A 13,577-nucleotide genomic window follows, 5' to 3' on the forward strand; every position below is an offset into this window, starting at 1 on the left:
GGCCTGGCTGCCTCAATGTGTAAAAAGGGGTCCTGGCTGCCGCAATGTGTAAAAAGGGGGACTGGCTGCCGCAATGTGTAAAAAGGGGGATGGCTGCCGCAATGTGTAAAAAGGGGGACTGGCTGTAAAAAGGGGTCCTGGCTGCCGCAATGTGTAAAAAGGGGGCCTGGCTGCCGCAATGTGTAAAAAGGGGTCCTGGCTGCCGCAATGTATAAAAAGGGGGACTGGCTGCCGCAATGTGTAAAAAGGGGGCCTGGCTGCCGCAATGTGTAAAAAGGGGGCCTGGCTGCTGCAATGTGTAAAAAGGGGGACTGGCTGCCGCAATGTGTAAAAAGGGGGACTGGCTGCCGCAATGTGTAAAGAGGGGGCCTGGCTGCCACAATGTGTAAAAAGGGGGACTGGCTGCTGCAATGTGTAAAAAGGGGGACTGTCTGCTGTAATGTGTAAAAAGGGGGACGCTGTCTGCTGTAATGTATCAAAGGGGCTCTACCTGGTGTAGTGGCGCTACTGTGCAGCGTAATTTGAATAATGTAGACTACTGTGCACCGTAGTATGAATTGCTATTATTTTGTGGCCACGCCCCTTCCCCGTAAAGCCACGCCCCTATAAATTTTCCACGCGACTACGGCGCGCACTGCCCCTATCTTACATGGGGGGGGCCGCCACTGTCGTTTCTTGCACACAGCGCTAAAATGCCTAGTTACGGCACTGCTGACCAGTATGGGACTCATTGGTCTGTAGTGCTGTAAGGCAGTTATGCTAACCACTGTGCCAATATGCTGCCCAGTTTATCCATCTAACGTGACTGTATGTTTGTTAATTTCATAGGTTGATCACTGGAGGAAGAGATGGCTGCCTGAGAATGTGGAATTACAACAATGGCCTCTGTTTACAGACGCTTAAAAAAAGAGGTAAGTTGCCGCTTAAAAAAAGAGGTAAATTGCGAAATATTATAGTTGCTCTAATTGAACTGTTCACATTGGCACCTCACAAGATACATCCAGGTGTCCTGTAGAGTTCCTGTCACGTACTACAGTTGGAGAGACAAATTCCTTCCTTTATTCTCACTGCATGAAGTTATTAGAGAGAGTCTGTCCCATTACTCTGATGTACGTCTAGACCAGTGTTTCCCAAACTTTCTTTAATCACAGCACCCTAGATTATCAGCATTTTTTCATGGTACCCCTAGGATAAAAGTTTTTTATTGATACATTTGGGTAAAAAAAATGAATTGTGGCACTGGCTACCTGTCATCCTTAGGAGCAGTTATGTTTTGGCGCACAGAGTAGTGCTTCTGAATGTCCACATGTTTTATGATTGGCAGCCACTAGCACTAGTTTTACCTATCACTTTGACCATAAATAATTTGATTTGATCCTGGGCCACAAACCCGAGGCACCCCTGAAAGAGCCTCACAGCACCCCAGGGTGCCTAGGCACACAATTTGGGAACCACTGCTCTATACTAATGATCATAATAATTGATCTCACCATTGACTGTTGATCTCACAACCTAACATCTACCCAGGAATGCCCAGGCTTGTACTTTTTTATAGACGTTCCATGATATTTGATATATTTGATATGTATTTCTTATTGCAGTGTTTTTCTATAGTGACACAGTCTTTTACTGAGTCCTCATTGGACTAACCCCAACAAATTTACACCAACTGGTATCATTTGTGGTTACAGTGGGATTACGAAATGATATATTCAATCAGTGGCTGTCCTCAGACTCCTCATATGAACTTTTTAATTGCATTCTTCATTTATTAGATATTTCATTAATATATTCTTTATCTTTTTATTCAATCCTTGCATATGTTTTTGTCATTTATTGTGTCTATATTTGCTTTTATTAAATATTTATATTTTTAGCACGGCTACAGCATTATATTTCAAGTAGATTGTTGAATTATGAATTATTCAGATGTAGACGGAATTGCTATTCGTGCAGTAAAGTACCGATTGCAGGTACTTTGCGCATAAGATGGTAATCGACATCACACTGTAAATGATTGACTGTTTTGGGGCGGAGAAGGTTGCGGCGGCTGCTTCTGTTTCTCCAGACGGATGCGTGTTACCGCCATTTAAGGGGAGGAAAAAGGCCGGGGATCTGTGTGGTTGCATGGAGGTTTCCTGGCCTCTGCAATGGGCGGCTTGCGCGTCACCATGGGTGACGCAAGCCATTCCGATGGTGAGTGACTGATCCGATGTAAGATCCCTACTGCAACAGGAGGTGTCTGCTTCTAATAAACATCTCCTGCTGCATTACCATATAGCGCTATCACTGCTGCTTCCAAGGAATCAGTAGTGATAGCAACTCCAACCACATCTGAATGACCCACATTGTATAGACAGTAGCTGCTTACAGTACTTTCTGAAATGACTTCTTCTTTGTCACTCAGTAAAGAGTAATATTCTTTCCATTTTCAGACAGTTCAGCTGAGATCTGTGACTGCACTTATGTGGACATAAACAGAAACAAGTAAGATCATTGTTATTTTAGTTACCAAACCCTGCGTATGTTCTGTAACCAGATCATTTGACTTCGGCCAAATACTTTTCCAACAATGGGGTATATGCAATTGCAACAATTTATGTAATAAAGTTATACAATCACGGTGTGCGTGTACTGTTTTTATTTGGGTATTTTTTTGGCAGTAGAACTACAGGTACCAGCGGGCCCGTTTCCCCCCCGCATGCTGGTACTTGTGGTTCTCCAAGTACCAGCTTGCGGGGGAGGCTTGCTAGGACTTGTAGTTCTGCTACAAAAAACAATACTCTTTTATTTGACACAAGGCTATCAGCCCCCCATCCGCAGCCCTTGGATGGGGGGACAGCCTCGGGCTTCACCCCTGGCCCTTGGGTGGCTGGAGGGGGGGACCCCTTGATTTAAGGGGTCCCCACTCCTCCAAGGTACCCCGGCCAGGGGTGACTAGTTGGGGATTTAATGCCAGGGCCGCAGGGACCGATATAAAAGTGTCCCCCGGCTGTGGCATTATCTCTCCAGCTAGTGGAGCCCGGTGCTGGTGTTAAAAATACGGGGGACCCCTACTCTTTTTGTCCCCCGTATTTTTTGCACCAGGACCGGACGCAGAGCCCGGTGCTGGTTGTAAAAATACGGGGGATACCCTGTCAATTTTCCCCCCGTATTTTTACAACCGTGACCGGCTCTAAGAGCCCGAGGCTGGTTATGCTTAGGAGGGGGGACCCCACGCATTTTTTTTCGGGGTTTTTAAACACTTTTGTGCCGTCCAAAAAGTCGAATCCAGGATGCACATATCCGTCAATTGGTCCGTTCTTCGACAGCGGTACTGTCGAATCCGTTTTTTATTGAATATGTCGAATTCGGGTCCCGGCGGCCGGGATTCGACTGTCGAATTGTGTCGAATTTAAAAACGGTCGAATTCCAGCCGGAATTCGACCGCAATTGCATATACCCCAATGACTCAACTATAGCAACTCTTCCTGTAAGGTGCGCGTCCGTCCCCGCAAGCATAGAGGGGTTACAGATACTGTCCACTGCCTGCTGATGGCAGCATTTTCCTAAAGCTCTATTGCTCTAGTTCTCCTGGCACCAATTATACATTTCATGGTTATTCAGAAGCAACACTTTGCTCCAAATACTGAACGATCCCTGAGCTATGTAATAAGAGGGATATGGAGGTGCCAAGAGATTAAGAAGAGGACTGATAAGCTGCTGGGGTGTAGGTCTCTGTATTACATCTGGCTGGCAGTATTGGGGCGGTCTTTATAGCCTATCCTTCTAGACTATGCCCGCAACACACCTGCCCCTGTCACTTATTTCCCATTAGCTCTTACTGTCTCAGCTTTACCCTCTCCCATCTAGACCATGAGCTCTCACATGCACCTCCTACTTAGAGCTGCACCTGTATGACGTATACTTGTATTTTCAATTTGTATGATTTGTTTCTATGTTTAATGTGTATTTCTGTGACTTGTCTGCTGACTGTCTGGCCTCTGAAACTTGTGGAGCTTTACAGGTAAATGATGGTAATTATGATAAGCAGCATCTATGTGGAAACATGCCCTTACTGTACAATGAATGCTTAGGTTAGCATCAGGGCCGGTTCTAGGTCTTTTGGCGCCCCGGGGGCGGAAGAATAGGGGTGTGGCTTCATAAAGGGGGTGTGGTCAGTTACGCTAGAGTAGAGTTGTGCCCCCATTTGTGACCCCTGTACTGTAGCGCCGCTTGCACACACACACACCCAAAAAATAATACTTACAATCCCCCCTCCTGACCGCTGCAGACCTCCGCCGGTGCCACTCCTCTCCTCGGATCTATGGGAGAGACGTCATGACGTCTCTCCCATAGCACAGCATACACAGACACTAGAGGTCAAATATGACCCCTAGCGTCTGTCAGTCCCACAATGCTGTGCGGTGTGCGATGACGTCATCGCGCACCGCACAGCAAAGGTCCTCTCCACGAAGGGAAACTAGACGCGTAGCGACTAGTTCCCTTCACAGCGGGGGACACAGCGGGGGGCACAGTAGTGGATCTTGCCATGGTGCAGCGCCCTCCGAATGGCGCCGGCACCCTCCGGAAGGAGGCGCCCCGGGCAAAAGTCCTGCTTGCCCGTGGCAAGATCCCGCTACTGGTCAGCATGCCCCCTTGCATTTTGCTTCTTCAGTCGCAGAGTCAGATGCGAGCAGACCTGTGTCTTTTACTCCCCCTCCTCTTCTCTGCCTCATCCCTGTGACTAGCATTGCTATCATCTTTCAGTGTGTGATGCATACAGTATGTTCTCTGAGAGCAGTGCTCTCTATAATACTGTCCTCAATGTCCTCCTCAATTATTCTTTATACAGATGACTATTAGTAGAAGTAACTCTATTTCTCCCCAATTATACCACCTCTCCCCAATTATACCACCTCTTCTATGTCCGCTCTCCTCTGACTGATTCCTACCAAACCTCATTATGGAGCTGTGCTCCTGCTTCAGCTAATGCATCGGTGGTAAATGTCTGTGCCACCGACAGATGGAAAGCCTTCTCATTATTCTTTATAAATATTCATACATATAGTTCATGCTGTCAGTATAGAAATGCGGGATGCTGCCCCCATAGTAATGTGGATTTTTTTTTATTATTATTCAGATACACTGTTGCTGTTGGCTGGGACAGAAGGATAAATCTGTATTATGTGAGTATACTTTAGCGTCTTACACAAGGCTGTACTAGCAGGAGATGTGGTTTATGGGATAATACAGCTGTATAAGTAGATATATGGGATTGTGCAATGGATAAGGATATCAGAAGTCAGGGAAAGACCACTGTAACATATTTAAAGCATGAGGCTGCAGGCTTATTGCTTTATCACAGGATATTTATAATAACTTTATATTTTACAGTAAGAATTGCTTTATTAGTTTTAATGAGTAGTCATTGTAGACAAACAAATTAAGCATTTTAGTATTTTAAAAACGTATGATTTAGGCCGGTGTCCAATTAGCTGCTGTAATTTACCGTGCACTTATGGATTCGGCCGGGGTTGTCCAATTAGCCCAGATACGTTGCATGTATTGGGGCTTATGCTTCAGGTGCCTCAGGCACCCAAAGCATAATCTGCGATAAGCACCCATCGGAGCCGCCATAGCACATGGCATTGGGAGTTTATCCGGATCCCAAGTATAATCACACGATCGCAGGTCCTTTCTCAGTAAATAATAACGGCCCATAATTGGGATAGCACTATAATGACCATAACCCATTTTTATCATCCAAATAAGGATTGCTAAGTACACACTGTCCGATATTTTTGACTGGGACGATTATTCGGCTGAGGAAAGTCCTGATATCTATGCTACACATTTTTTGTTATTTCTAAAAAAATCCGCCAATGTCTCGGTTATCTGACAAGGGAGAAAAATCAGGTTTACCCACACACTACCTGATTTTTACACCTGGACATATAGGGGGTCATTCCGAGTTGTTCGCTCGTCGCCGATTTTCGCTATACTGCGATTAGCCGCTAACTGCGCATGCGTATGGTACGCAGAGCGCATGCGCTTAGTTATTTTACTAAAAACTTAGCTGTTTTGCTGTAGCGTCTGCGGCGCTTTTCAGTCGCACTGGTGTTCGGTAAATGATTGAGAGGAAAGGGGCGTTTCTGGGCGGCAACTCAGCGTTTTCCCGGCGTTGGCTAAAAAACGCAGGCGTGTCAGGGAAAAACGCAGGAGTGTCTGGAGAAACGGGGGAGTGGCTGGCCGAACGCAGGGCGTGTTTGTGACGTCAAACCAGGAACGAAACGGCCTGAGCTGATCGCAGTGTAGGAGTGAGTCTGGAGCTACTCAGAAACTGCTAAGAATTTTCTATTCGCAATTCTGCTAATCTTTCGTTCGCTATTCTTCTAAGCTAAGATACACTCCCAGAGGGCGGCGGCCTAGCGTGTGCAATGCTGCTAAAAGCAGCTAGCGAGCGAACGACTCTGAATCACCCCCATGGTCAGAATGTTGAGAATGCACACACACTGGTCGACATTGAGAGATTGAGGCCAATATTTTCGTGTTTGTTGGCAAGAGTTCTCCGATTTATTGGTGAAACACAGAAACGATTGTCTATACACACTACTCATTAAATCAGGCTGACCTCCAATAATTGTATAGTGTGTACCTAGCTTTATTGTTACATAATTATCCAATTATGTGAAGTATGAGGCATGAAATCATAAATATTGTTCAGGGAATGGAAATGTGTAAAACTATATTGTTATCTGTTACACAAGTCTCTGTGATGTACACATCATGATAGAATGTAGTGTAAAACCTTTACCAATTTTCCTGCATACTTGTGGGGAGTACAAGGGAAAATTGTCATTATTGGTTACAGAATGCTGCTATTCTGACACCCTGTCACAGCAATTGCTTGTGTCACCCCCATAGACCTCTATGCACCCAAACTTTTACTGTGCCTGTGCATCAACCCTAACCTCAGTATAGTTCCAAATCCTCATCCATTCTTATAAAATATATACATGTACATGATTTAGCCTGTTATCGGGTATAGTAAAAAGAGGTTCAAAAGCTCTACTGGTTCAAAAGGTCATCATGCAAATGGTCGACACACACATGATTGACACAAGTGTGTGGGGGGGTTTTCAACTTTTTTTATCATTTATCATCCACGTGGAGTATGATTGGGAATAGTAACGTGTTCTGAGTGCAGCAGTAGCGGAGTGAGGCACCTTGCCTGAAGCGGGCCCACGAGGATATACGTTTCCACTAATTTGGCTCCGATATGGTGAAACATATAAATTGATACAAAAAAAAAACACATTTCTACTGTCTACCTATTGACTCTGTCAACCATTTGCATGTTGACCCGTTTGCTGTCTATTTTTTTACTGTAGATCTATTGAACAACAGCTGTTTAGCCTATTGGTAAATGTGGGAACACAGAGTTCTTATTAAACAGTCTGAAAGTGAGGTTACAGGTCACAAGTAATTCTGCACCCCTGATATATTATAATACGATATATGTAATGGGAGACGTGAAGCACAGAGGTGTAACCTAAAAGTACAGGGAAGATGTACCAAGCTTTCTAAAGCAGAGGTAGAGAAGTTGCCCATAGCAACCAATCAGGTTAATGCTATCATTTTATGGGATGTACTAGATAAATTCTAGCTACAGTAGAATCTGATTGGTTGATATGGGCAACTTCTCTACTTGTACTATTTACAAGGTTTGATACATCTCCCCACAAGTCATTGAAGCATTCACCAGCACCATAGTGACCGGCATAGTGACAGGGGCTGAGAGAGGGGACAGTCATACCTCTGCCTACTACTGTGTTAAAATGTCAGGAGGCTTAAGGGCCCTGTACACGGGAGAGATGTGTGCTGAGCGATGCGGGGGAGGACGGGGTGCCGCTCATTTCACCCAGCGGGTGAAATGAGCGACGTGCTAGATTGGCCTGCATGCAGGTCAATCTAGCACCGGCAATAGCGATGTGCGGGGCCGCGCATCGCTATCGCTGAGGGGGCTACACACGAGTGATCTGTTCTTCAAATCTAAGCAATCTAGTCAGATTGCTTAGATTTTAAGCATGGATCTTTCCGTGAGTACCCCCTTTAAAGCTGCTTAGCAACAGATATAGGTGTGGGAGGCTTCCAGGATTACCTCCATCTGTCAGACAGCAGATCTGGATCAGTTGGGAAGAAACAGAAGCTAGAATTAGGATGTCAGCGATACATGTGCATTGCATAGGAATGAGTCTGCTAAATGGATGCCGGATGCCTTTCAGTGTTACAGAAATGGGCTGTACAGTGTTACTGTCTTTACGAAGAGACAAACGTAGGGCCTGCAGCTCTGAGAATGACGCTTGACACTATTACCATTCACCACTCTTAATTTTGTAACAAAATATTTTCTGTCCATTTCCCAGGATTCTGACGATAATCGGCACTTTCAAGAGCCGAAGCCACATTGGCAGGATGATAAGGTAACTCATTTAGTTTTGGCTGGCATATGCTAAATCCTACTTGGGCCATCTGGCAGAACGTCTTCTGCTCCAGTCCCTCCTGCTGTGGACAGCATGTAGGTGGTTGGCACAGAGGTGCCTGTTGGGAACAAAGATCTGCTTGGCAGGAGCAAGGACAGTGTGATGGAGATGGCAGGGCTCCCCTTCTTCAGATAGGCAGTGTGTTGTCCACCATCTATAAGATGACAGTGATAGTAAGCGGGAGATAATGACATAGCAGTAGAACCCATCACGGCACCCACAGGATAGCCCAAACACTAATTAAATGCAGACACATTTCTCATGCAAAACACAAACACAAATACCTGGCGCTAAATATAATCACCTATTATGCTTGGTAAATTAAAAGCAGCTCCCAGTGACACCACTGTAGTGTCAAGAAATTAAAACAAAAAATATAAGATATTGAAAATATCAAAAGGAGCGCTAGTAATGGTTAAATGAATAAATTATTAGTTACACCTAAAAGGATATAACCAGTAAAATCAACACAACATAGTACAATATAAAAATTTACAAATATAAATATGCAATATTATAGCACACATATAAATGTCTCTGGGTGACCTGTTATATTGCACTTTAGTTAAAACTGCCTTGAATCATCCTTTGTGGTGACTTGAAGGTTATGAAAACTTTAGCAGGTGCATAGTAACAGTTAAAAATTATGTCCAGAGTAGTAGTGAACCCAAATTATACTCAACTCCTTTGATCATGTCCTTTAATGCAGTAATATTGTGGAGGTAGGGCATAGAATTGTAAATGAAAATTAGCAGCCGTTTAAGCTGTCTCCTCCATTTCTAATGTATGAATACTGCTCACGGCCGGGGCAGAGGTAGGGCGCTGCGGTTCTTCTATAGCTCTGCAGCGCTATGCTCCACCTGTGCCCTGTGTGTTCACTGAATGTCCAGGAAGCCGTGTTAGGAGAGAGTGTGTGGGTCACTCTTACCGGATCCTAGTGTTCCTTGGCAACCGTTTAAATTGCGCTCCTTCTCCTGATAGCAGCATGCGTGAGATGACGGGTGGACTGACTTGGCTTGTCAGAGGAATGATCCCAGTGCAAACTTTGTCCGCTGGGTTAAATAAAGTGCCTCTTACGTGTTTCTCTGCACAAATGTAGTTGCAGTTTCGTCAGAGGATCTATCTCCTGCTGCACTAGGCAGCTATTTAAACCCATAAGAACCAATCAAAAGTGAAACGGGTAATGTCCACACCTGCAATGATATTAGCACAATGGTGGTCATTCCGAGTTGTTCGCTCGCTAGCTGCTTTTAGCAGCATTGCAAACGCTAGGCCGCCGCCCTCTGGGAGTGTATCTTAGCTTAGTAGAATAGTGAACGAAAGGTTAGCAAAACTGCTACTAAATAATTATTAGCAGTTTCTGAGTAGCTCCAGACCTACTCCTAGATTGCGATCACCTCAGTCCGTTTAGTTCCTGGTTTGACGTCACAAACACGCCCTGCGTTCGGCCAGCCACTCCCCCGTTTCCCCAGCCACTCCTGAGTTTTTACCTGGCACGCCTGCGTTTTTTAGCACACTAGACAAGAAAAACAAAAGGGATTTTTCCCACGCACTCTGCTGGCTGTTAGTAAGAAGAACTATATACTATGTAATAATAGAAAATTTAGAGCTCTTCGTTACATGTTTTGCAAAAGATATGATAAGCCTCCAGGCCACTTCACGGCCTCTCTGTTTCTGGAGGTCCCTAATTAAGCATAAGTCCAGGGCCTGGACCCCACAAAGTCGGCTCAGGCCCGACCACCCTAGGGCAGCACACCATTAAGATACTAAAGTGTTAATATGTGTTAAGAAAGAAGCAGAAGCAATGGGTTAGAAAGTGCTACAAAAATAAGGGTGTTAATAAAATACTCAAAAGAGTAATATTAGTGGAAAAATAAGAGTGTTACATAAGTGCTAAATAAATATTATGGCGTGCTGCCCCAAGGTAGCCCAGTCACACCAGACCCGGTGGGTACCATTCCCCAAACTCACGCATGGTACCCCCCGGGTCTGGTGTGACTGTGCTACCTTGGGGTAGCACGCCATAATATTTATTTAGCACTTTAGTATATTAATGGTGTGCTGCCTGCCCTAGGGTGGTCGGGCCTGAGCCGACTTTGTGGGGTCCAGGCCCTGGACTTATGCTTAGTTAGGGACCTCCAGAAATAGAGCAGCTGTGAAGTGGCCTGGAGGCTTATCATATCTTTTGCAAAACATATGTAACAAAGAGCTCTAAATTTTCTATTATTACATAGTATATAGTTCTTCTTACTAACAGCCAGCAGAGTGCGTGGGAAAAATCCCTTTTGTTTTTCTTGTCTAGATTAACCCCCTTCCGCAGCACCTGAGGATTGTTACCAGCTTGATTAGAGCAGTTTGCCACTATTTATTGCAGTTTTTTAGCACACGCCGCCCAGAAACACGCACTTCCTGTCAATCACACTACGATCACTCGAGCGAGGAAAAAACGTCGCTCGAGCTTGTGTAAATCTACTAAGTTTTGTGTTAAATAACTAAGCGTATGCGCGCTGCGTACCATGCGCATGCGCATTTTCTACCTAATCGCTCCGTTGCGAAAATCGACAACGAGCGAACAACTCGGAATGACCACCGACACCTGCAAATGTCAGCATTAAAAAACAGCGTATGTGTCAACCTTTATAATTATGATTGGAAACACATTATAACTTAAACCGAGCAGAAGGGTGATACACTACATAGATAATTTTCGAATATCTCTAAATAAATAAATAAATAGATAAATACGCCCTAAGTGTCAATCACATAAGAAATTATTTCTACTATTAAGATAAGCAAACAACATAGAGATCTAAATGGACACACAGATAGACAGTGTCAATAGTATAGTGGTGAAGGACACCAACAACTACAGGCAAGGACCAGGGTTCGAGTCACATCCTGTCCCAAAGTTTATTCATTTAATTTATTTTATTTAAATCTAATTTTATTCTATATCACATTACATCAGAAATAACTTCTATTATGAGGATAACCAAATAACATCAAGACCTGGATAGACACACAGAAAGGCAGTGTCAGTAGTGTAGTGGTGAAGGACACTGACCATTACAGATAAGAACCCAGGTTCAAGTCACAACATGTCCCAAGATTTATTTGTTTATTTTATTTAAATTTAATTTTATTCTAGGTCAATTTTGACCTTTATTTGTATATTTAGTATCTCAAAAAATAATTATATTGATATTGTTATTATTGTACTTCCACTCGCATCATACACCGCCATTCTGTATTTCAACAAGAAGAAAATAAATCTAATAATATAATGGTGACGAGCAATTCTCTTCATTCTTATAAGTATATGAAATGGTTGTCTCATATTAATTTCTCAAAACCTAACTAGAGCACCGTATGATTAACCCTTAAACTGACACAGATATAAATGTAAATATAATAACCTATAGTGGATGCAAAAATAGCACCCCAGGGAGGACATTAGAAAAGATTCAAAAAACCTAATAGAAAAGACATCAAGTGCACACGAAGAAAACACCCAATTACAGCCTTGACACACCATTGAAAACGACTAGAGTAGAAGTCTCATCTGACATTATTGAGTTCAATGTTTTCATTGAGGCAATCTGGAATTAGCGTTCCCAAAGTAAAAATCCAGAATGTCTTTCTGGTGCAGAGTTTACAAAATGTATCACCACCTCTTGGTGTGGGTGCAATAGACTCAATGCCCTGTATTTTTAAACCACTCAAATTACCCTTGTGTTCCTGTAACATATGTCTTGGGACACTATGATTAGTATTCTTTTTGAGGATATTTCTCCTATGCTCAAGAAATCTAGCATTCAGCTCCTAGTGGTCCTACCTACATATTGCTTACCACACTCACAGCTAAGTAGGTATATTTATTTATTTATATATATATATGTGTGCTATAATATTGCATGTTATATGTGTCAACTTTTATATTGTACTATGTTGTGTTGATTTTACTGGTTATATCCTTTTAGGTGTAACAAATTATTAATTTAACCATTACTAGCGCTCCTTTTGATATTTTCAATATCTTATACATTTCTAATGCAGTTTATGTGTTTCTTATGGATAGTTTTACTGTGACTGATCTGGTCACAGGTAGGGTACATAAAGCTTAGAGTGTGTCTACCTCATCGATTGTAGTATCTAGTTAGTGTCTAAATTGTAATTGACAGTGTCTACATATAACATTAATTAGCTTGTGTTTTCCCTGCGATATGGCAAATCTGATAGACTGTCAGTGTGAGCAACAAGCTCCTTGTCATTATAATGTATAGCACTCATCGTTTCTCATGCTCAGGGAGCAAGCCATGGACTTAAGGATGATAGAAAATAGCATGAGAGATCAATGTACCCTTTTCTTCTGTAGGTCCGAGGTCACCGTGAGGACATCCTCTGCATAGCCCAAAAACCACCTAATCTCCTAGCCAGCCTAAGTTATGATGGAGAAGTTATTGTCTGGAATATGAGCTCAGGCCGCATACAATCCAAGATAGACACATCCCATCACTTTGAGTCTGCAGGAATAAAATGTAAGTGCCTTCTTATGCATATTGCCAGTGGCATTTTAGCAAAAAGGGGTCCCATGTGCAGCCCCCCCCCCCGCACACACACACACACACACACACACACACACACACACACACACACACACACACACACACACACCATATACCTGCCAGCGCTGTCTCCGGAAAGATGGCACATCTAGGGCAGATAGATACACTGCTTCTGTGCCAGCATCGTACTTTGGAAGATGTCGCTGGACAGATGCACCACCAGAAAAGCTATAGGGAGCGCTGTAAGGCACATTGTTTGCTCTGAGTGTAGGATGTGCAGCATCGGAATAATTTAAATACTATATATAATGTATACTTAAATAAAATTAAGGGGGGGTCCAAGATGATGTAGGGAGTGGGCAGCTCCGAGAGCTTGTACTCTCTTAAGAGTCAAGGAGAGCTCCCGCAAATTGGTTGTCTCACGGTCATACATTTTACATAAAATATAGTTCTATAATGGTAGCGTCCAGTGGCAGATTTCAGGGTC

The 13,577-nt window shown here is 43.5% G+C and overlaps 1 protein-coding gene across 1 annotated transcript in view; it reads left to right on the forward strand.

The window, feature by feature from the left end:
- LOC134990638 (WD repeat-containing protein on Y chromosome-like) overlaps positions 1–13,577 on the forward strand; it is a 146,993-nt gene that overhangs the window by 107,553 nt on the left and 25,863 nt on the right. The window contains exons 19-23 of the mRNA XM_063950709.1: positions 829–911; positions 2,436–2,487; positions 5,123–5,168; positions 8,409–8,465; positions 12,901–13,063. Of these exons, the coding sequence (XP_063806779.1) occupies positions 829–911; positions 2,436–2,487; positions 5,123–5,168; positions 8,409–8,465; positions 12,901–13,063 (401 nt within the window). The remainder of the gene's footprint in view (positions 1–828; positions 912–2,435; positions 2,488–5,122; positions 5,169–8,408; positions 8,466–12,900; positions 13,064–13,577) is intronic.

This window comes from Pseudophryne corroboree, chromosome 2 (assembly GCF_028390025.1).
Source record: "Pseudophryne corroboree isolate aPseCor3 chromosome 2, aPseCor3.hap2, whole genome shotgun sequence".
Lineage (NCBI taxonomy): Eukaryota > Metazoa > Chordata > Amphibia > Anura > Myobatrachidae > Pseudophryne > Pseudophryne corroboree.